This window comes from Mytilus californianus, unplaced genomic scaffold (assembly GCF_021869535.1).
Source record: "Mytilus californianus isolate M0D057914Y unplaced genomic scaffold, xbMytCali1.0.p SCAF_1, whole genome shotgun sequence".
Taxonomy (NCBI): Eukaryota; Metazoa; Mollusca; class Bivalvia; order Mytilida; family Mytilidae; genus Mytilus; species Mytilus californianus.
In genome coordinates, this window is record NW_026262581.1 from 53,526,657 (window position 1) to 53,550,445 (window position 23,789).

At 31.7% G+C, this 23,789-nt stretch overlaps 1 protein-coding gene across 1 annotated transcript in view; it reads left to right on the plus strand.

Annotated features, from left to right (window-relative positions):
- The window catches only part of LOC127721093 (E3 ubiquitin-protein ligase rnf213-alpha-like), a 160,901-nt gene extending 142,474 nt beyond the window's left edge, over positions 1–18,427 (plus strand). Inside the window, exons 68-76 of the mRNA XM_052227777.1 lie at positions 339–477; positions 2,729–2,812; positions 3,625–3,817; positions 5,204–5,423; positions 5,786–5,860; positions 7,484–7,681; positions 11,172–11,261; positions 12,432–12,613; positions 18,093–18,427. Of these exons, the coding sequence (XP_052083737.1) occupies positions 339–477; positions 2,729–2,812; positions 3,625–3,817; positions 5,204–5,423; positions 5,786–5,860; positions 7,484–7,681; positions 11,172–11,261; positions 12,432–12,613; positions 18,093–18,291 (1,380 nt within the window). The 3' untranslated portion in view covers positions 18,292–18,427. The remainder of the gene's footprint in view (positions 1–338; positions 478–2,728; positions 2,813–3,624; positions 3,818–5,203; positions 5,424–5,785; positions 5,861–7,483; positions 7,682–11,171; positions 11,262–12,431; positions 12,614–18,092) is intronic.
- The last annotated feature ends 5,362 nt before the right edge of the window (positions 18,428–23,789 follow it).

Consider the following 23,789-nt stretch of genomic DNA (forward strand, 5'->3'; position numbering starts at 1 on the left):
GGTGTCAACACAGGTAAACATGATAAGCAAACATTTAAGCTAGCTTACCTGATATCCTTAGTGGCATTACCGGGGTAACCAGGAATATGTAGGACCCTGTGGATTTTGTAACTTGTAACCAAAAATTCAATGTTTGACTAATCACAAGGCTAATTAGTTCGAATCTTTGTAAGTTTTCAATTTTAAAATTTTGTTTTGACCTGTATTCCAAATTACATTTCAGTCAAGGAGCTTTTAGAATTGGATATGACTGGAATTTATCACCCTTTTCAAAACCCTTCTGTATGATATTTTTCACTTCACAGACTTGTAATAACATTTTGAATGCTTTATTGCAGGAACCATTTCTCAGAGTCTTGAGATTTGTACCAAGCATTCTAAAACTTCAACAAATATTGATACAGAAGTACAACAGAAAGTTGGACAGATCTGAGGGAACTTTTCAAATTAACTTTATAAAAGAAGATTTGGCACAAGGTACTTTGATAGATACAATGATAAATTCCTATTTTGTATATCCTCAAGGTGCACAGGAACATTCAAAGAACAACATAGATAACTGAAATAAAGAGTTCTTAATGTGCATTTGGTTTCTGGTTGAGAGTTATCTGGGGAGCCCACATCTTATTTTTATATCATAGGAATATATTATACTTTTTTTAAATTTTCAATTCTTAATGTATCTGAATTCAAATTTTTAGAACTCACTTATAATGTTGTCTTGGGTGCTGGTCAGGCCATCATCCATGTTGTCACCTTACTAGTGTCTTCTTTATTTTTCTTGGATCCCTAGCTTTGAATTTTAATTACCGTTTCCACTAATCAAAACCATGGAAGAGTACAATAATTAGGAAAATTTGAAATGGGGAACCATTTTTTAGGAGGGTAATTTTTATCAATGTTGATTCTTGTCACCGAAATATCCCTCTTCAAATTTGTTTGAAAGCTTCCACTAATCAGCTAGATTCTCAGAAAATTCTGCAAGAGGATGGGCATTATTTTCAAGGGGCAAGCAGTATGTAATCTTGTCCATTAAAGGTTCTTTCTTTGAAAAAGTTGGATACTGCTCCTTTTTTTGAAACTAAGAGACATTCCATTTTTACCCTTTAAAAGTTGAAATTGAAAAAAAATTCATTTGATTTCCTGATGTAAATAAGGAACACTATTTGTTAGATTACTTTGTTGTTAAAGTCTGTAATTTGCTGTTATAACCCTACATCTTTGTGCTTCAATTTACAGACCAAATGCAGCATTATCAGCATTGGCCATAATGAACTTGCATTGAGGTATGATATTTTGCACCATGAAATGTTATGTGATAATACAGTCGATTCCGGTTATTTGCATAGCCTATTTGTCAGACAAAATTATGCAATTAAGCGGAGTATGCTTATATCCGAAATGCCAAATTACGGAGTCAAATAACATCGATAGTACAGATCAGTAAAGGAAATCCCTGAAGAAAGATGAACGTCCATAACCCACTTACAACATATTGAATGCTTATTTATTCTAATAAAAGTTATGTGTCTAGTGTCATACATGTTATTTTATTTTGTATTCTTTCAATAAAGTTTATAAACACATTTTGTTTTAGTTTATTTGCGTACCGACTTTTCCTTTACCTGAGATACGAAAATAAAACTAATTGTTCTAAAAATAGATTTGTTTCTATGACCCGGATGTACAATGTACATTGCTACGCTTTGATTAAATTAACTGTTTAACAATACTACACAGTTTATAATCATTTTAAACAATAAATGTGTACTAAACTGTCTTTGATATGCAGTATTTACCGCTTGCACAGTGATGTAACACTGTTTCTTTAACCTCGTTAGTTTCGTATATGCAAAGTAGTTAACAGGTAATGGGGCCCTGTACGGGTTATTTGCAGGACACGAGTGTTAAAAGAGAGAAAATATAATAATTAGAAGTTAATTTTCTTTTCAAAAAATATTAAAAATAAAAGATTGATGTATAAAATTCTTCAACCATTTATAAATGCCCTGTAATATTTAACATAAGTGTAGATCACCCCAAGCCGAATTACGAGAGTACACATTGGATAATGATCGATAATTAACAGGGGTTACTGTTTTTAAAATTCACCCCAAATGTAATCTATGAAAAATGTTTGATATCCAATCAATAATTAACACCTTTTGAGATAGAATGGACGTGTTTTTACAACAATCACCTGTTTGACATTTTTATGACCTCGAGGCTTAAAATAGAACATGGGAAACTTTACCTGTGTACACATCGAGGCTTATTTTTTAATCATATAAACACGAAAGAAACTGTTTAAAAACTTTATTTAAATAACACAAAAGTAAATATGAAATAATAACGAAAATTATGATGCATTCAAGAAAAATATACTTACCAAATTGCCGTTTCCGGTCAAAAATCTCTTCAGTTTTAACTAAGCATATCTAGCTGGCGAATATTTTCTATGCAATTAACCGAAAGGCCACTTGTAAGGCTATGCATATAACCGGACAATTTAACATTAGATGAATGGGAAATGGTTTTGTGCAGGAGAAAAGTATGCAATTAACCGAATTATGCTATTAAGCGGTATGCAATTAAGTGGAATCGACTGTACTTGAAATACAAATTTGACTTTCTTGAAAAAAGAAAAACAAATACAATATTTTAAAATGAGGAAAATTTTGATCTTTTTGAGCTTTATTACATGTACTTGTTTCTTTTTATTTAACAGAAAGAAGATCAGAGGAGTTTAAAAGCTTACTTAGCATGTTCATAGAAGCATGGGAGTGTGTAAGACAGTCACTTGAGTCATATAGTAAGAGTCATTGAGTTCAGAATTGAATGCTTCTTTTTGTAATTTTATTGGAATGTAAAGGTGTTGCACAAAATACATTTTGTATAAAGCGTGGAAGCACTTCACCATGCCTCATAATAATGTGAACGTTCAACGCTTCTACAACCCTATAAAATTACAAAAAGACGCATTCAATTTTTATAATAACATTTTTATGGAACATCCATGAGTTAAATCAAATCTTTTCTTTTGATTAATTATGTATTGTATTAATGTTGTCACAAAAAGTATGTGTTGTCCACAGTGGTGTTGTCATAGATGTTGCATTTTTATACGGAAATAACTTTGGAATGCCACACCTAATTAAAATTACAGAACAGTACGTAATTTCTGTTTTATGTTATTAATATTATACTGTAAAAGCAGAAATATATATTATTTTGTGTCAATTATTTCATGGATAAGTTTTATCCACAAAATTAAAACCACAAAGAAATATTAACTGGTAAATGGTAAGTAAGTAATTAAATACTTTACCTCTGGAGAAATTGTAGTTTAACATTGGAGTAGAAAAAATATATTATTAAGAAACTCTCCTGTAAGGTAATGACTGAAGAATTGAGGCAACAACTTATGATAGAATTCCCTTTTAGATGGATTGATTATAATCATATATATAAATAAAATTAGGCATTGTTTTATGTCCAAAAAGCATTATTTATTGTTCTCTAAAATTATAACAGAAATCAACATGCATTACAGTAACAAACATTTAGCAAACAAAGTAGCAAGACCATATGAAACAATAAAAGGATGCATCTTTCATTTTATAGCATGTACTGTAAATGAAAATATTATCCATGTGAGTACAGAGCTGTGTAGAAGGTGTATAGATTTAAGATCTCCAGTTTCTGTTTTGCTTCCAACACTGAGAGATGATGGTTTGTGCTCCTACTTGATGCTGAGATTTTTGTTGGAAAAACAGAACAACTTCTTACAGAAGTTTTGCCAAGAAAAAGGTCAAAGGTAAAGTTTAAGAGTATTATGGATTATTTGTTTCATGTTACTTAATTATACGCAGGAAACAAAGTTCCGTAGGGTAACATGTTTTTGACCTGTCCATCTGTCAGTCCTTCCGTCAGTCAGTCATTTTCTTGTCATAGCAACTCCTCTGAAACCACACAGCAGAATTTCATGAAACTTTGTAGTTAATAAGGACATACTATTTAGATGTGCATATCAACAGGAAATTATGATTTAACTTTTTTCCAGGAGTTGTACTCCTTTGAACTTCAAATTTTGGCCTAAATATACTACTGCAATAGTTTGTCATTGCAATTCCTCTGAATCCACGCAACAGAATTTTATGAAACTGTGTAGTTAGTTAGGACATACTATGTAAGTGAACATATCGACAGAAAAAAATATTCAATTTTTTTCTAGGAGTTATGCCCCTTTGAACTTCAAATTTTGGCCTAAATATACTACTGCAACAGTTTGTCATTGCAACTCCTCTGATACCACACAACAGAATTATATAAAACTTTATAGCTAAAAAGGACATACTATTTTGATGTGCACATCGACAGAAAATTATGATTCAATTTTTTCTAGGAGTTAATTCCATTTGAACTTAGAATTATGGGCTAAATACACTACTGCAACAGTTTGTCATCGCAACTCCTCTGAAAGCACACAACAGAATTTTATGAAACTTTCTAGATAATAAGGACATAATATGTAGATGTGCATATCCACAAGAAATTCTTGATCAGATGACTTTTGTGGGAGTTATTAATCTTTGAACTTGTGAATCTGGTGAGATTTTGCTTGCCCATTGACAATGTGGGGTGTAGGTATGTGAGGGTGCTCTCAAAGTTTTGTAAATTTGTTACATATTTTTGTGTTTTATAGCTTTAGTATTATACATTGTACACATATTATCTTGTCTTTTTAAGATTCTGTAGTAAACAAGTTGATTTTCTGAAATAATTTAGGGAAAATTTGATAATACCGATAGTATGAATTGAGGTATTTTCTTGGCTTAACAGTGAGGTGTTCAGATAAAAAAAAATCTGTTAATAAAGCAAGGTTGAAATATGTTTTGCCTGTAAGGACTTCCTTTGGTAAAATGTATTTATCTGCATCATAGTTAATTTGATATTTTAGCCTTAACCTGAACATACATGAAATAGTTGAAACTGAACACTAAACAAACAATTACTAATGACATTGTAATCTGTGTTTCATAAAAATTTCAGAATATCATTGCTATAATGTTAAGAAAGATATATACATTATTTGAAATACCATTATTATCAGAAATATAAACTCGTAAATATACTTTTTTTTAAATACACAATTTGAAAAGAAATGACTAGAATGAATCATCTGTTGATTTATTTTAATTAGATTAGATAGTTTGCCTAAGGTAAATGTGAAAGATATATCATCAGCTCATCTGATAAGCTACCATCCAGAGAAGGATCTGTTACCAATGGTGTTGGCCAACTGTAATTACTCATTTGAAGTTGGTCAGGGCACCAAGGTGGATTATGACTTTAGTAACCTTGAGAGACAGCTTATTGACAGATTTCTGTTTTCCAAGTCAATAATTACTGACATTAAAGAGGTAAAGTTAACTGTAGAGTCATATAAAAATAAGAAGATATGGTAGGATTGCCAATGAGACAACTCTCCACCAGAGACGAAATGACATAGAAGTTAACAACCATATGGCCTTCAACAATGAGCAAAACCCATCACGCATAGTAAGCTATAAAAGGCCCGGAAATAGAATATATATTTTGTATACTGTCATATTTGTATTTATATTATATTCTCTATAAGTTAGTCCATATCAAATATCTTCATTTGAATCTTTTTTTGTAAATTTTGAATTTGGAGTCAAATTTATACCTTTTATGTATGTGTGCTGCAATATATAAACATGTGAAATGATAAAAATTTAACAAATATATTTTAATGCTTTAGATAACAACCTTTACATACAGATCAGAGTCTACAAATGCTTCTATGTTTGAAGAATTGTCACTAAGGATAAAACAAGTAAGTTGAGAGTGTGATCTTGTTCTGTAACTTTCTCTTAATAGTGTTTTTTTTTCATATTTAATGTACCATAATTTTTGGGGTTTTTTTTGGGGGGGGGGGGGGGGGAGAGTGGTCATTGAGTTGCTGTCTTTTTAATGTTTACCACACATGTTCTTTTATTTTACACCCAGCAAAAATGTTTTTATAAAAAGAAATTACCCTGTTTGTCTTTCTGTCCATTTGCATTGTAAGCACAACTAAAGGACTGTATGAATATTAATGAATTGTTACCCTTTTGTAAAACACTCCCGGAAGTTGTGCGATTCAGAAGATGATCCCAGTCTAACATGTTAAAGGATAGATAATCAAATTTGTGGGGCAGGCGGTATTGTTTGTTAGTTCATTCACATGCCTTGTTTAAATTGCTATATAGTGTCGAGTGACATCTGTTTTCTTCGGACAAAAAAATCTTAGCATTCATTCTTTGTCAATGTAGAGAGTGTTGCTTGAAAATGCAAAGACATGTTGGTACTGATTTTAAATATATTAGAGAATATCCCATTTTGTTTTCACTTATTTGAAAATTAGGCAATGATAAACAGCTCATTAACAGATAAGTGACATGTATTTTCTGATACTACATAAGTATTCTATGAAATACATTTGTACTGTAAATTCAGAAATTATTGCGAGGTTTTTATTAATGCGAATAACGCGACTACTTGAGTATCGCAATAATAAAAACTTGCATTCTGATATCAAATACATATATCTGTATGTAGCTTTTCCAAAATTCACAATAGTTAAACTCACATTTTTGTTAATTTGTCAAAAATCGCAATAATAAATGCACGCAATAATTTCTGAATTTACAGTATATGTTTTCTTGTTGATTATCAGAGGTAATAGATTACAAGCATATCATCTGAAGGTTGGTATAACTATAACTGATATATTGCATGCATGAAAAAAATGTGTTGGTTTATTTTGAAATGGAGTTATATTTTTGATAAAACCAACTCAAAATCTATTACTAACATACTTGTTCCACCTTTCAGATAAAAGATAGTTTTTGTGCTGCATGTATCAAGTAATTATTAATTATGCATGAAATATTTGCCACTAAATAAGCAACAAATAAACAATTAATTATTTTACTTGTATATGCTACTCAACAATCCCTTCCTCTGCCTTGTGAACAACTCATTGAATGTGTCTTGTCACTTGGGTTTTGACTTGATGTGGGCAATATGACAGGTACCACTAGTGGAGCAGGAAATGCTTACCATTATGGAGCACCAGAGTTCACCCCAGGTTTTCAATAGACCTAATCACTATTTGGAAATGGGGCACCGCTTGACCCGAGAATCTTCGCCACTTGAACTATTGTCGTAATACAACAATCACTTTTCCATTGTGGTGTCAGATATTTTCTATTATGACATCAAAATTTTACGGGAACCTTTGAGATGTCCAGTAATGGAGGACAAATGGCGATAAGGTGTATGGGGTTCATGTTGCTCAATCTTAACGGTCTTGTGTTGTAACCTGTGGTATGTCTTTATTCTTTTGGCCATAGAGTTGTACTTTTGAATCAAATTTGATGGAAAAATGTTATAATATGCATCCCTTTTTTTTCAGACCAGGATAAACAACTCGGTACATAGTCAAATATGTGGTGAGCTTCAAGTCAGAAGTTACACAGATTTGTGTGAAAGTCTCGATAAACTGGACATTGCTGTTAAATTTTTAAAGTCTGTTGGAACTGATCCTGAAAGCTGTCTAAGTGACTTTATGACCAAAACATTAAAAATGGACAATCCATTTCCAAGTCAAAAGGTTGGTATTTATGATAAAATATAATCTATCCATTTACATACAGTAGTCAAATTTGATCAGGAAAAAGCAACTGTTATTTTTTTTATAATGTAAACTATTTTAAGGCATTATCACGATTAAGATTAAGTTTAAATGGATGTGTCAAACTTTTTAAAGGATGATTTCTTTTAATGCTCTGTGTTGATATCAGTGTGGCTGATGTATCAGGAATTACTTTTTCTGACAATTATCAAATATTAAGGACAGTCTTATTCAGGAAAATTAGGGATTGTAGTATTTGGATAGCTATAACTTGTCATTTTTAGCTCACCTGACCCGAAGGGTCAAGTGAGCTTTTCTCATCACTTGGCGTCTGTCATCAGTCGTCCGTCGTCGGTAGCAAAAATCTTCTCCTCTGAAACCACTGGGCCAAATTTAACCAAACTTGGCCACAATCATCATTAGGGTATATAGTTTAAAAAATGTGTCCGATGACCCCGCCAACCAACCAAGATGGCCGCCATGGCTAAAAATAGAACATAGGGGTAAAATGTAGATTTTGGCATATATCTCTGAAACCAAAGCATTTAGAGTAAATCTGACATGGGTAAAACTGATTATCAGGTCAAGATCTATCTGCCCTGAAATTTTCAGACAAATCTGACAACCTGTTGTTGGGTTGCTGCCCCTGAATTGGTAATTTTAAGGAAATTTTGCAGTTTTTGGTTATTATCTTGAATATTATTATAGTTAGAGATAAACTGTAAACAGCAATAATGTTCAGCAAAGTAAGATCTGCAAATAAGTTGTCATGACCAAAATAGTCATTCGACCCCTTTAGGAGTTATTGCCCTTAATAGTCAATTTTTAACAATTTTTCGTAAATTTTTGTAATCTTTTACAAAAATCTTCTTCTCTGAAACTACTGAGACAAATTTAACCATACCTGGCCATAATCATTATTAGGGTATCTAGTTTAAAAAATTTGTTCGATGACCCCGCCTTCCAACTTAGTTAAAGATAGAACATAGGGGTAAAATGCAGTTTTTGGTTTATATCTCTGAAACTAAAGCATTTAGAGCAAATCTGACAGGTGGCAAAAATGTTCATCAGATTTAGATTTATCTGCCCTGAAATTTTCAGACAAATCCGACGACCCGTTGTTGGGTTGCTGCCCCTGAATTAGTAATTTTACAAAAATTTTGCAGTTTTTTGTTATTATCTTAGATATCATTATAATATCTAATATCTAATACTATTAATTATGATTTTAACCTTATTTTACATGATTTCCAAAGCATCAGTAAATACAGGTGAGCGACACAGGCTCTTGAGAGCCTCTAGTTTTATACGCCCGTCAAATTTTTGACGGGTCGTATTATGGTATACAAATGTCCAGCGTCCGTCCGTCTGTCTGTCCGGCGTATGTTGCCCTGTAACTTGAGAATGACTTATCCAAATTTCATGAAACTTAACATAGTTGTTTCTTATGATGGTCAAACGATCTGTATACTTTTTGGTGAAAATAAGATTAAAACTTTTTGAGTTACGGGACTTAGTAACTAAAACAGGTGTGTGTTTTTTTTCACATGTCGCGCCGTATCTCAAAAACAATTTATGATTATTGCTTAAAACTTTACACACTTCTTAGTTATATTAATCTTAAGATCTGTATACTTTTTGGTGATGATTCAAAATTTTATTTTAGAGATATTGAGTATTTTGTTAAAAAAGGGGGAGGGGTTTTTCACATGTCGCGCCGTATCTCAAAAACAGTTTATGATTATTGCTTAAAACTTTACACACTTCTTAGTTATATTAACCTTAAGATCGGTATACTTTTTGGTGAGGATTCAAAATTTTATTTTTGAGTTATTGAGTATTTTGTAAAAAAAGGGGGAGGGGTTTTTCACATATCGCGCCGTATCTCAAAAACGATTTATGATTATTGCTTAAAATTTTACACACTTCTTAGTTATATTAATCTAAAGATTTGTATACTTTTTGGTTTTGATTCAAAATTTTATTTTTGGGATATTGATTTTTTTTTTTTTAAAAGGGGGGGTTTTCACATGTCGCGCCGTATCTTAAAAACGATTTATGATTATTGCTTAAAATTTTACACACTTGTTAGTTATATTAATCTAAAGATCTGTATACTTTTTGGTTTTGATTCAAAATTTTATTTTAGAGATATTGAGTTTTTTGTAAAAAAAAAAGGGGGTTTTCGCATGTCACGCCGTATGTCAGAAACTATTTATGCTTATTGCATAAAAATTCACACACAAGACGACGAGCGTATCATGCGCTCATGGCGCAGCTGTTTATTAAGATACCAAGACAATGAAGCATAATTTTGATGGAGAGATAGTAAGAAAGCATTTCCAAAAAGAGTTGGTAAATCCACCTTTATCTGAATGTTTTTTAAATGAATATTTTTAGAAACAAATTGAAAAATTGAGTTCCTCCTGTTTTTATTCTAAAGTTAGTGTGTGAGCTTAAGAGATACTAAATGTATGGTTATTTCATCATGAAGATCATACAAAATGCTATAAATTCGTGTCTCAGATCTTTTATATACAATCAAGTTGAATCATATATTCAATGTGAATAATTGCGATATATAAGATCATTTGAACGAAAATAGACCCAGTCATATATCCATAATAGGACATGATAAAAGAATTTTGGAGCTTTCATTCTGTGCTTATCTATGCAAAATAGAACTACTTGTTTGCTACAGAACTGAAAGTGATTTTTTCAACAATGAGAAATTAATATTCACATTTTCTGATATGTCACCTTATTAATATTTCCTTATTTGTAATATGAGTAACAGTGTGTTTATGCAGTAGTTCATTGATTGATCTTTCTTTTAGAACCATGTCTGTCTTTATGTCTCAGCAGATGACAAAGATACAGAATTTAAACATAAGAATTGCATTTTAAAAAAGACTGCTGTGCTACCTTCAGTCATAATTTTTTATGCCTTTGTTACTATAATATTGTTTTTGAAAACATGTGATGACTCTTGTAAATTTGGATGTTTTAGTCTGAAGTTATAGGGGATTACTGGTGTGCCCTGAGCTACTTCTGCATCCCTTTTTATTAGTTCATCCATAACTCTTTTTTCCACACAGAAATTTAGTTAAATATCCATAACTGTATTAATGATTAGTTTAGATCATAGATCCAATTGAAAGAAAAGGACTAGCTATGTAATCATAGGTTACCTATGTTACAGAGAATATATATGAACTATTGTTTTAACATATATCTTTTTTCTCAACATAATATTTAACTAGATACATGCTGTAATCTATTTATTATTGGATAAAGATTTACTTGATCAGGTATAAGACAGGAGTTTCGAAAGTAAATAGGTACTTCACTTTTTGTGCAGGAAAAGTCTTGATTAAACAAATTTCTTAATACAAAAACATTGTACAGTTAAGAGCTATCTGTAATTTTGTTTTCCTGTAATATCTGTATTGTTTTTTTTATTTTTTAGGCACAACAATTCATTAAGTTGGAAAATACACTGTTTTGGTGGATTACATTATCATTGGAGAGATGCAGATTACAGCATAACTACCATCAGGTATTCTTCAAATGATTCACAGTTCTATTATTTTCCTTTTTAAAATCAGAATTTTTAGGAATCATCTGCAATAATACTGGTAGATATTATCAATTATTGATCAAAGGCCTCTTACAGCAGAAGGATATTTTTTATATTGTTTTGCATGCACCTTAAGGTAGCTCTAAGCCTATGTTTTTGTTATGCTCCTGTCTGATGGACAGTTGGATCATTCCCATTACTGGCCTTTTGTTTGTTGATTGCTCAGATTGTTGTAGCCTATTGTCTAAAAATGGTTATTTATTAGGTGATTGATTTGAGAAAAATCTCACATGTAGCTCCAAAAAACTGGAACGTAAATGTGTGTACTATTTTATGTTTAGTGATGAGTTATTTTGCACTCTGTTTTATATTTAACATATTTACTTGGATAACTATTGCAATGGGGGCATTAGACACAGTTGTTTGATTATTTAGTATATAATATTATGTGCATTTGTATAAAGTTTGTGTTTCCATAAAAAAGACTTTAGTTAATGGCTCAAATTAAGGCATGTTTATGATTATGTTTTCGACAACACTACACATTCAGTTGTCAAATTTTGATATCTTATAATTTCACTCTCTCTTTATGAATGACTGGGTCCATTACAACCAATCTTTGTCAGAATCATCCTTAGAGTATCTAGTTTAATAAAATGTGTCAGATGATCCCACCTGCCTGAAATTACCTCTTTGTATAGGTCTGAAAATTGACTGAAAATTGACTGAAAACTGAACATGACTGAATAGTGTTTTGTTCAAACTCTCCAGATGATGATAAAAAAAGACCAAAATGACTTTCTAGTGTGCATAACTTGAATATCTGAGTATACATGTCATTGCTACTTTTTTTTGAAGGATAGGATGTATAGAATGTTGTGCTAAATGCACTATTTTTTTCATCTCAAAAGTAGTGATAAAGTAATTTGTTGAATTGGTAACTATCAAGACAGCCACATAAAGGTTTTGATTGCATGAATGCAATCTTTACCCTAAAAATGATCACCAATACAGGATCAACAAGATCAAATTTTGTCAGGAATTTTATCTAATGTCTACAATGTGGGAAAGTGGTCGTTTTTTTTTATCCAGGTGAGCGATACCTATTCAGCTTCTTGTTATGATTATATACCAGTATTATAATTTCAGGATGCATTTGAGGGAATATCAGATACCTTTAAAAATCAGCTCAACTACAGGCAAACGGCTCTTATTAAAGAAACAATGAACAGATTATCAGTTGAACACATAAATGCTGTATTAATAGTAGTGTTTGAATGTATAATGATGAAACTTGATAGACCGGATAGTGATGGTTTTGCTGATATTAGGTATGTTTAATTTATCGTTAATTTGTCAAATTTTTTATATGATCTTTTTATGTGATAACTTTCCTGATCAGGCTTCTCGAGTGATCAGGGTTTTTCTCAGCTTAGAAGTAAAAGAATATATGACATCATGAGCATAGTAAGTCATTGAAAACCCAGATTATCTGTTGCCCTTCAATGAAATTATTGCTGCGAAACAGCTATAGTTTGAAAGACCATCGATAGTCTATGATTTTTCACAAAACTCAAAAGTGTTCAAGTAAAAAGAATAAAACATTGGATAGTAAGAATCCTAAAGAGCAAGGTAGCTATGCCTTATGGAGTTGTAACATTCATTTTAGTACAATATCATAATTTTATAAATTGGAAATTTACAGACAAATTTACAATATAAATAATTCTAATGCTGAAGCCCTGGCAGATGCTACTCCATCCTATAATTCTCCAGCAGCAGCAGCACTGGTCCAGTTTTGATTTTAAAAAATGTGTGATAGTGATATATGTGTAAATAACAAGTTTCTGGAATATTCATTCATCAAGTATTGCTGAATTCCAAGAGTTAAAAACAAAATCATGGTCAGATATGGTTGAATTATATTTGATCAATGTATGACTGAGTAGAGTTGTAGGAAGACTTGTCTGTTATTTAATAATGTGTGAAAAGGCATTTTATTGCAGGTTTGGGGTTCAAATGATAGCATATGCCATATTTGTTTTATTTGTATGTGTGTTTTTGTAGTGTTCCTCCTTCAGACATTTTGTTTCTCAGAAGAGTCATAATGGCATAGTAGTCAGCACTTATCTGTTGACATCGATATGATGATAATAATAAATTAAAAACTGTTAACAAAACTTCGAATTTTTATACGCCCATTTACGGGATGTATAATGGTAAACCGTTGTCCCTCTGTCCGTCATCAACACTTCAGACAATAACTCAAAAATACTTTTAAGTTCACATGGCCCAAAGGGCCAAGTGAGCTTTTCTCATCACTTGGCGTCCGGCGTCGTATGTTAACTTTTACAAAAGTCTTCTCCTCTGAAACTACCGGGTCAAATTGAACCAAACTTGGCCACATTCATCAATGGAGTATCTAGTTTAATAAATGTGTCCGATGACATCGCCTGCTAACCAAGATGGCCAACATGGTTAAATATAGAACATAGGGGTAAAATGCAAGTTTTGTCTATTATTTTGAAAATCGTTATAAATAGAGAAAATCTGACATTAGCAAATTGTTCAGAATGTTGAGCTCTACTAATTGTCCATATATGTCAAAACTGTCAGAAACTTCTTACAGGGGTTATTGCCCTTAAATGACAAGTTTTACTATTTTTTTTTCATTTTTGCCTACTATCTTGAAAATTACAATAGATAAAGTGAAACTTTAAATTGCAAAAATGATCAGCAAGACAAGTTTATCAAATAAGTTTGCATGGTCGAAATCGTCAGTCGACTCCTTATTAGAGTTATTGTCCTTTGATGGCGATATTTACCAATTTTTTGCGTTTTTGCCTTACATCTTAAAAATTATAATAGATAGATAGAAACTTAAATAAGCAAAAATGATGAGCAAGACACAATCTACTATTAAGACATCATGGAGGAAATCGTCTGACGACTCCTTAATGGAGTTATTGCCCATTAATGATGATTTTCCCTTGTCTGTTAACCTTTACAAAAATCTTCTCCTCTGAAACTACTGGTCCAAATTTAACCATCCTTGGCCACAATCATCATTAGGGTATCTAGTTTAAATAATGTGTCTGATGACCCCGACTGCAAGCCAAGATGACCAACATGGCTTAAAATAGAACATAGGGGTAAAATACAAGTGTTGTCTATTATTTTGAAAACCGTTATAAATAGAGAAAATCTGACAGTACAAAAATGTTCAGAATGTTGATCTCTACCAATTGTCCATATGTGTCTAAACTGTTAGACGACTTCTTATAGGAGTTATTGCCCTTAAATGACAAATTTTACCATTTTTTTTTCATTTTTACTATCTCGAAAATTATAATAGATAAAGAGAAACTTTAACTTGCAAAAATGATCAGCAAGACAAGTTCTACAAATAAGTCTACATGGTCGAAATTGTCAGTCAACTCCTTAATAGAGTTATTGCCCTTTGATGAAGATTTTTACCAATTATTTGCGTTTTCACCTTATATCTTAAAAATTATAATAGATAGATATAAACTTAAATAAGTAAAAAATGATCAGCAAGACAAGATCTACAATTAAGATGATATGGAGGAAATCATCCGCCGACTCCTTATTGAAGTTATCGCCCTTTAATAACATTTTCACCATTTATTTTTGCGTTTTGCCTTATATGATAAAAATTATAATAGATAGACACTTTAAATCAAAAAATGATCAGCAAGTGAAGATCTACTAACAAGTCAAATTTTGCTGATATACTAAGTAGACTGTCACTCTTTATAGGAGTGATTGCCCTGAAATGAGGGTATTTTTTACCTTCTTTTGTGTTTTGAGTAAAAACTAAATAAGATAGATAGAAACTAAACAGAATAAATTACCAGCAATACAAGATCAACAAAACAGAGATTTTTGTCATGAATTCTATTCTCATCTACAATGTTGAAGAGTGTCCTTTGTTGAATATGCACATAGGCCAATGTGAGCGACACAGGCTCTTTAGAGCCTCTAGTTTAGGAATAAAGTCCAAATACTCCAAAACATAAAATCAGAAATTTTTTTAAATCGAAAGGAAACTTATGTCAATATATATATAAACAATGCACTAAAGTTTCATGAAAATTTCTCAAAGCATTTTTGAGTTATAGTCAGAAAACTGAAAAATCACTTATTTTTTGTCGAGCTCGACATAGGGATAGTGATCCGGCGGCAGCAGCGTTAGCTAACTTCTTAAAAGCTTTATATTTTAGAAGGTAGAAGACCTGGATGCTTCATACTATGTATATAGATGCCTTATGTTAAGAAGTTTCCATCTGTCACATTCCATTGTCCTTGACCTCATTTTCAAGGTTCAGTGACTACTTGAAAAAAAAAGTTAAGATTTTTTGTAATGTTAATTTCTCTCTTATTATGAGTAATAGGATAACTATATTTGGTATGTGCATACCTTGCAAGGTCCTCATGCCCGTCAGACAGTTTTCACTTGACCTCGACCTCGTTTCATGGATCAGTGAACAAGGTTAAGTTTTGGTGGTCAAGTCCATATCTCAGATACTAGAAGCAATAGGTCTAGCATATTCGGTGTATGGACGGACTGTAAGGTGTACATGTCCAACTGGCAGGTGTCATCTGACCTTGACCTTATTTTCATGGTTCAGTGGTTATAGTTAAGTTTTTGTGTTTTGGTCTGTTTTTCTTATACTATATGCAATAGGTCAACTATATTTGGTGTGTGGAAATATTTTATGATGTACATGTCAGTCTTGCAGGTTTTATTTGACCTTGACCTCATTTTCACGGTTCATTGCTCAGTGTTAAGTTTTTGTGTTTTGGTCTGTTTTTCTAATTATATAAGCAATGGGTCAACTATATTTGTTGTATGAAAGGATTGCAAGCTGTACATGTCTGCCTGGCATGATTCATCTGACCTAGACCTCATTTTCATGGTTCATTGGTCAATGTTTAGTTTTCTTGGTTAAGTCTGTATCTTAGAAACTATAAGCAATAGGTCAACTATATTTAGTGCATTGAATGATTGTAAGGTGTACATGTATTTCTTGTTTGGTTTATATCACCTTGACCTCATTTTCTTGGATCATGTTAAGTTTCTGTGATAGTTGTAGTAAAGCTTTATATTTAGGACTATCAACATAATATCAATGATTAGTAAAGAAGGCGAGACATTTCAGCGTGTGCACTCTTGTTTATGAAAAAAAATCCCATAACTCGCAAATGTAAATCTAAAATTTATAAAAATCAAAAGGGAGCTTACATTAATAGATAAAAACAATTAATCAAGGTCTCATGAAAAATTAGTGAAAGGGTTTTTATGAGACCGCAAAAAATTTCCATTCGTATAATGCTATCATGTTGTCGTCGTCCGAAGACACATTTGGTTTCCGGACAATAACTTTAGTTTAAGTGAATGGATCTCTATGAAATTTTACTAGAAGGTTCAATACCACAAAAGGAAGGTTGGGATTGATTTTAGGGGTTATGGTACCAACAGTTTAGGAATTTGGGGCCACAAAGGGGCCAAAAACAAGCATTTTTGTAGTTTCCGGACAATAACTTGTGTGTAAAAAGTTAAATCACAAAAATACTGAACTCCGTGGAAAATTCAAAACGGAAAGTCCCTTATCAAATGGCAAAATCCAAAGCACAAACACATCAAACGAATGGACAACAACTGTCATATTCCTGACTTGGTACAGGCCTTTTTTCTTATGTAGAAAATGGTGGATTGAACCTGGTTTTATAGCGCTAAACCTCTCACTTGTATGACAGTCGCATCAAATTCCATTATATTGACAACGATGTGTGAATAAAACAAACAGACATAATAGGTAAAAATGTCAAAATAGGGGTACAGCAGTCAACATCGTGTCACAATCTTAATCACAACAAAAACAAACAAATATTTAACAAAAAAGCATTTATCACATTTAACAACCTTGTTCATTGCTTACTTATTTTTGTATTTTATTTATGTATGCCAAATCTATTTATGTATGTAAGTGTATGGATCTCTCTGAAATTGTACCACAACAGGTTCCATATTACAAAGGGAAGGCTGGGATTGAGTTTGGGGGTAATTGCCCCAAACATACAGGAAGTAGGGCCAAAAAAGGGGCCAAAAACAAGCATTTTTCTAGTTTCCAGACAATAACTTGTGTTTAAGTTTATGGATATCTCTGAAATTGTACTACATGGTTCCATACCACAGAGGGAAGGCTGGGATTGAGTTTGGGGGTAATTGCCCCAAACGTTTAGAAATTAGGGGCAAAAAAGGGGCCAAAAACAAGCATTTTTCTAGTTTCCAGACGATAACTTGTGTTAAAGTTCATGGAATTCTCTGAAATTGTACATTTTTCCTGAAAAGAAAATAATCTTCAAAATTTCAAAATTAAAAAAAAAAATTTGGGGGGGGGGGGGGGGGGGGATTTTTTTTCAAATTATTTTTTTTTTCCCCAAAAATTTCCCATTTTTACATTGATTATTTCTGATTTATATATAAAAGCAACAAATACTGATATGGTAGGAAATACACACCAAACAGGGTGTGTCCATTTTTATATATAACAGATTAACTAAGTATTGTGCAACAGCACAGTATTGCGCAATAGCACAGTAAACTGCTGGGGTTTATTATGTACCTGTCAGGTCATACAGTGGGTATTAGTCTAGCTATGCAGACAGCTCTAGTTTAAATAGTGTATACCTTACAACATATAATTTAGTTTTTGTATGATTAAACTAATATTTGGAAAACAATATAACAAAAAATGAAAATCTTGTGTTTTAATTTTTTTTTAGCTTACATGACATGTTATATGGCTATATTGATGCATCACCATATGAAGAAGACACTTTGGTAGATGATATTTTAAGAGGAGCCATTCAAACATTACAATCAGATAGAAATGATATACATAGGATAAATACAGGACATGCTGTTACAGTTTGGAAGCTAATCAATGAGATATTGAAAACAAAACAACTACAGAGGATGTGAAATGTGTTGAAAAAGGAAATTTTAACATGAAATTGTGCCATATTGACAAATTATATATGTAGCATATAATTCATCTTTAATCAGTAGAGATAAGTTGTGTTTGTCTCATCACATTTATTAAAAAAAATAACTGTAATATGTAATGGCATTAACAGTTTGGAATTTTCTTGGTTTTCTGTTGTCCAATGGAAAAATGATGTGATTTTCACTTATTTCCTGCATTACATCAAATCAGTCAGAAATTAATTTGCTGTTATTTTTACATGATAAGGATGGATCAGGATGAATATTGCAATAATTTCAACATGAAAAGTTATTACTCGTACTTCAATTTTTATAGCAATATCTAACTGTAATATGTAATACAAAAATTGAATTACTACTGGTAGTAATTAATTTGCTTTTTGTCAGCAGCCAAAGATTAACAATCAAAATGCATGCATTAAATTTTGAATTTACAGTTATTTCAATCAAGCAGAGGATTAATGAAAGTTTTTGACCTAAATTCAAAACTTGCTCAAGGAAATGTTATATATAGGTTTAAAGCCCTGTTCATTGTTAGTTTTCTATGTTTTCGATGTATTGTGTGCGATTTTGTCCCATGAACATTTACTCCATATCCTTTCATTTTCTATTAAACTCATTCCTAGGATGAAAATTATAGGCATGATGCATATGCCTATTATTACTTTATATTTTCACATTACAAGGAACACATGATTTCATGGAATGTAGTATACTCTTCCATGATTTTTTCTTTAAAGCTTATTATTGCATTTGCCCTTGTGTTTGAACAGCCCAACAGACTGGGTCTTATAGATTATATGTTTGACTACTTAACAGAATAACTTCAGATTTAGTCTGCAGCTTAACAGTGATAACTTGTAGTGAAGAAAGGATCTGTCAGACACCTACTTCCTGTTTTCAGATACTATACTTTGAATGGCTATTGGGAGTAGAACAACAATGCATGCATTCCTATTTCATATATGTTTTAGTTCTGTTATTTGACAGATAAAACAGTATTAACAAAAATACCGAACTCCAAGGTAAATTCAAAAAGGGGGAAATCCATAAAACCTGGCGAAATCAAACATTTGACGTTATCAACCAACGGAACAAATGGACATATTTGATAAAGTTTGTTTTAGTTCTGTTATTTCACTGATATAGTTAATTTTTTAGTTCTGTTGTTTTACTGATTAAGAAATGTTTTATTTCTATTATTTCACTGAGTTAGTTATTGTTTTAGTTCTATTATTTTACTGATTAAGTTTATGTTTTAGTTCTGTTATTTTTATTGATATAGTTAAGGTAGCACAATACAAAGATTGTATCACTTAATCAGACAACTTTTTCCACTTATGGTCAGATCATATGTTTTCGCACGTCATATAAATTCGTACTATGCATGCTTTTTCAATGGAAATTGTGACGTCACAATGCATTCTTAATAGCATGACAATCCATGAGAGGAGGATATGAGTTTGAATGTTCCATGGTATCTTTTGCCTCTCTTTTAAGGTAATGTAATTACTTTCATACAGAAAGAAAAAAAATATCTTTCAAAGGGTAATGATTTATTAATAAATTATAAAATAAATTATACAGTATTGATTATTATGTAATTAGTTGCTAGATTGTGATATTCACATTTGAATAAAATTTGCTTTTTTGTTATCCATAGGCTCCCAGTATATTTGATAGATTCTTGTGCAACACAGTTTGACACTATTTTAAAGATAAGAAGTCAAATAGCAACAAGTGTTGAAATCAGACAATAGGGGCACCTTTCTAGGAGCTAATATTATTTTAAACTACATTATTTATGACAAAAGTGTATCTGTTACAATTGAATAAATTAGGATTTTTCTACTTGAATCTCATATACTTCATTATAATTCACACATTTACCAATGGGATACTTCACAATTGATCTTTAATCATAAATCAAATAAGTTTTGACCAGTAAGAAAGTATTCCATCTCAAAATTCTAATAATATAATGAAAATACTCACCCAGGACATCAAAAACCAGATCTGGCGAGAGAAGTTATACGGAACGGAATAACTTCAAATTTAGTCTGCAGCTTTACAGTGATAACTTGTAGTGTGGGAAGGACCTGTCAGACACCTACATACTATTTTCATATAGTTTCATTAGCAATTCAGGGTAGCATATTATGTTTTAGTTCTGTTATTGGACTGATGTAGTTTCTTTTTAGTTCTGTTATTTCACTGGTATATATGTTTTATGTTTTAGTTCTGTTATTGCACTTTTAGTTTATGTTTTAGATCTGTTGTTTCACTGATATATTTGATATATGTTTTAGTTCTGCTATTTCACTGATAAAGTAAATGTTTTATTTCCGTTTCTTCACAGATATGTATTATATCAATTTTAGTTTTGTTATTTGACTGATATAGTTTATGTATTTTGTATAATAGAATATTTATGGCTTGGGGAAATATATTTTGTTATAAAAGAATGGACTTATTTATATCAACTCACAAGAGACTGATTAAGTTTAACCAGATTTCAAAATTTTGACCAAAAACATTATCTTGTATTTAAAGATTTAAACGAACCTTTTAATCATGGGTTATTGTATTTGTAAGGTTTTGTAGTTCTTTTTAAGATTTAGAACATATGTGAGTCGTCTTTTTTGTGTGGCCTGAATATATATACCAAGTTTGATAAAAAGGGTTGCATGGATATGAAGTAAGGTATCCACCTCTTTAGCTGCCTTTTTCTTAAATGTTTATGTCTTTAAGCCTTGTCAAACTTGGCTTTTAATTTTTGAAAGCCGTCCAAACGTCAATATTGCTGCAACCTAGCCACGATATATTTGTCAAACTTGATTGATGATGCCCCATTGGTTAAGGAACACCTCTATTTATTTGGGGGATCAAATGTCAAGGCGACAGCAACTATTGGTTAACTTTCTAAAATTCGGTATGATTGAAATAAACAAACTATCCATAAAGACCAAAAGTCAAAGATGTGAACAATTACTGGTCACAGTACAGGTTTTAACAATGGGGAAAATCCCCCATACTGTATAGAATCCTATAAAGGGTCCCTATATGACAAATGTGATAACAGTCAAAGAAAAACCAACAAGCATATTAATACTACAACAATAAATGAAAAAAAAATATGACAGACAACCACTTGATTACTGGTTCATTGCTTTGGACAGGCACATAAAGAATGTGATTAAGTTAGATATGTTTGTGCGTGCTTAATCCTTCCCTAACCTGTGACAGTGGTGATTAAACACAACATACAAATACTCTGTAAATTTTTCATATAATTGGAAAGCACCAAACAAATATGTCAAATTTTTACTTGGTTGACAATGGTTGATAATGCCCCATGAGGTGAAGAAAACCAATATTGTTTAGGGGTCAAAAGAAGATAACATATGGTAGAAGAAAACTGATCTTGGAATCCATATAATGCCTCAGAGTATGATTATAACTAGAGTTCCTGCCGATAGATAGAACATCTATTTGTCAATGTAGTGCAAAGAAGTATATAATCACACCTCATTAATATTTTTTAATGTCATGAAAATGAATCATAAAATAAAATGTTTGAAGCTAGACAAGATTGCCATCCAACAATCAATCAGAACTTTTAACACTGATTACATTGATTTTTATCATTATACATATCTTTTTATACGACCAACCGCAAAAAATTTTTTGGGATCGTATGATGTCGTCGTCGTCTGCGTCGTCGTCCGAAGACACATTGGTTTAGTTTAAGCGAATGGATCTCTATGAAATTTTTTCAGAATGTTCATTACCACAAAAGGAAGGTTGGGATTGATTTTGGGGATGATGATCGCAACCGTTTAGGAATAAAGGGGCCCAAAAAAGGGACCAAAAACAAGCATTTTTCTAGTTTCAGGATAATAACTTGTGTATAAGTATTTCGATTGCTCTGAAATTGTACCACAATGTTTAATACCACAAGTAGAAGGTTGGGATTCATTTTAGGGGTTATGGGGGCCAACAGTTTAGGAATTAATGGCCAAAAAGGGGCCAAAAACAAGTATTTTTCTAGTTTCCAGACAATAACTTGTGTGTAAGTGTATGGATCTCTCTGACATTGTACCATAAGGTTCCATATAACAAAGGGAAGGTTGGGATTGAGTTTGGGGTTAATTGCCCCAACATGTAGGAATTAGGGGCCAAAAACAAGCATTTTTCTAGTTTCCAGACAATAACTTGTGTGTAAGTGTGTGGATCTCTCTGAAATTGTACTACAAGGTTCCATACTACAAAGGAAAGGCTGGGATTGAGTTTGAATTTTTTTCCCAATTTTTTTAAGGGATTCATATTTTTTTCAAAATTTTTTAAATTTCAAATTTTTGAAAAGTTTCAAGAAGAAATCTTCAATTGCACAGTATTGCGCAATGGATTTATAAGATCTTTGACCACATTTATTTTGTGTCAGAAACCTATATTATGTCAAAAATTTGATCACAATCCAAATTCAGACAGTATCAAGCTTGAATAGTGTGTCCAAATTTACCCCAACTGTTCAGGGTTCGACCTCTGCGGTCGTATCAGGCTGCGCTCAGCGAAGCATTTTATTCTTGTTTGTCCCCATTTTTGACCTGGTAAGGGGTTTGATAGGCTATGGTTACACTAGGGTTAATAAATAGTCGATGATAGTTCTGATTTGTTTTTTTTTCTTAGATATGTAAACCAACACTAACAGAATGTTTGACAGACATCAATGAAATCTGTCTATCTGCCCATAACTTTCATTACGTATTTCTCAGTTTCTGTATATATATCTTTAATTTCCGACAAGAGGGGTATACTTTGCCTGTCATTGAATGCAACTTCTTGTTGATTATGTTTAATGAGACCATGCAATATATTTATTTATTGAGCATTCCAATAAAAAGCAATTTATGGCAAATTGTTATTGCAAAGAAAATCATGGAAATCATTTCAGAAGTCTCCTTGTTATAAGCCCTGATTCAATTAACTTGATCTAGCAGATATACATGATCTAATTGACATGAATTATCATTGATATGGTCATAATTATAATTAACTGTTTATAAAACTTTGAAATTTTTTAAGTACTTAGGATTATCTATCCCAGGAATAGATTACCTTAGCTGTGTTTGGCAAAACCTTCCGAAACTTTTTATCCTCAATGATCTTCAACTTCGTACTTTATTTGGCCTTTTGAATTTTTTTGATTCGAGCGTCAATATTTATAAAGTATTGTTTTCAATTGGTTTGATAAAATCTGTGGTAATAAAACAAAGAATCAAAATTTTACTCTTTCGAACCTCGATCTTGCAATCTGACAAATTGTTATTGCAAAGAAAATCATGGAAACCATTTCAGAAGTCTCCTTGTTATAAGCCCTGATTCAATTAACTTGATCTAGCAGATATACATGATCTAATTGACATGAATTATCATTTATATGGTCATGATTTTAATTAACTGTTTACAAAACT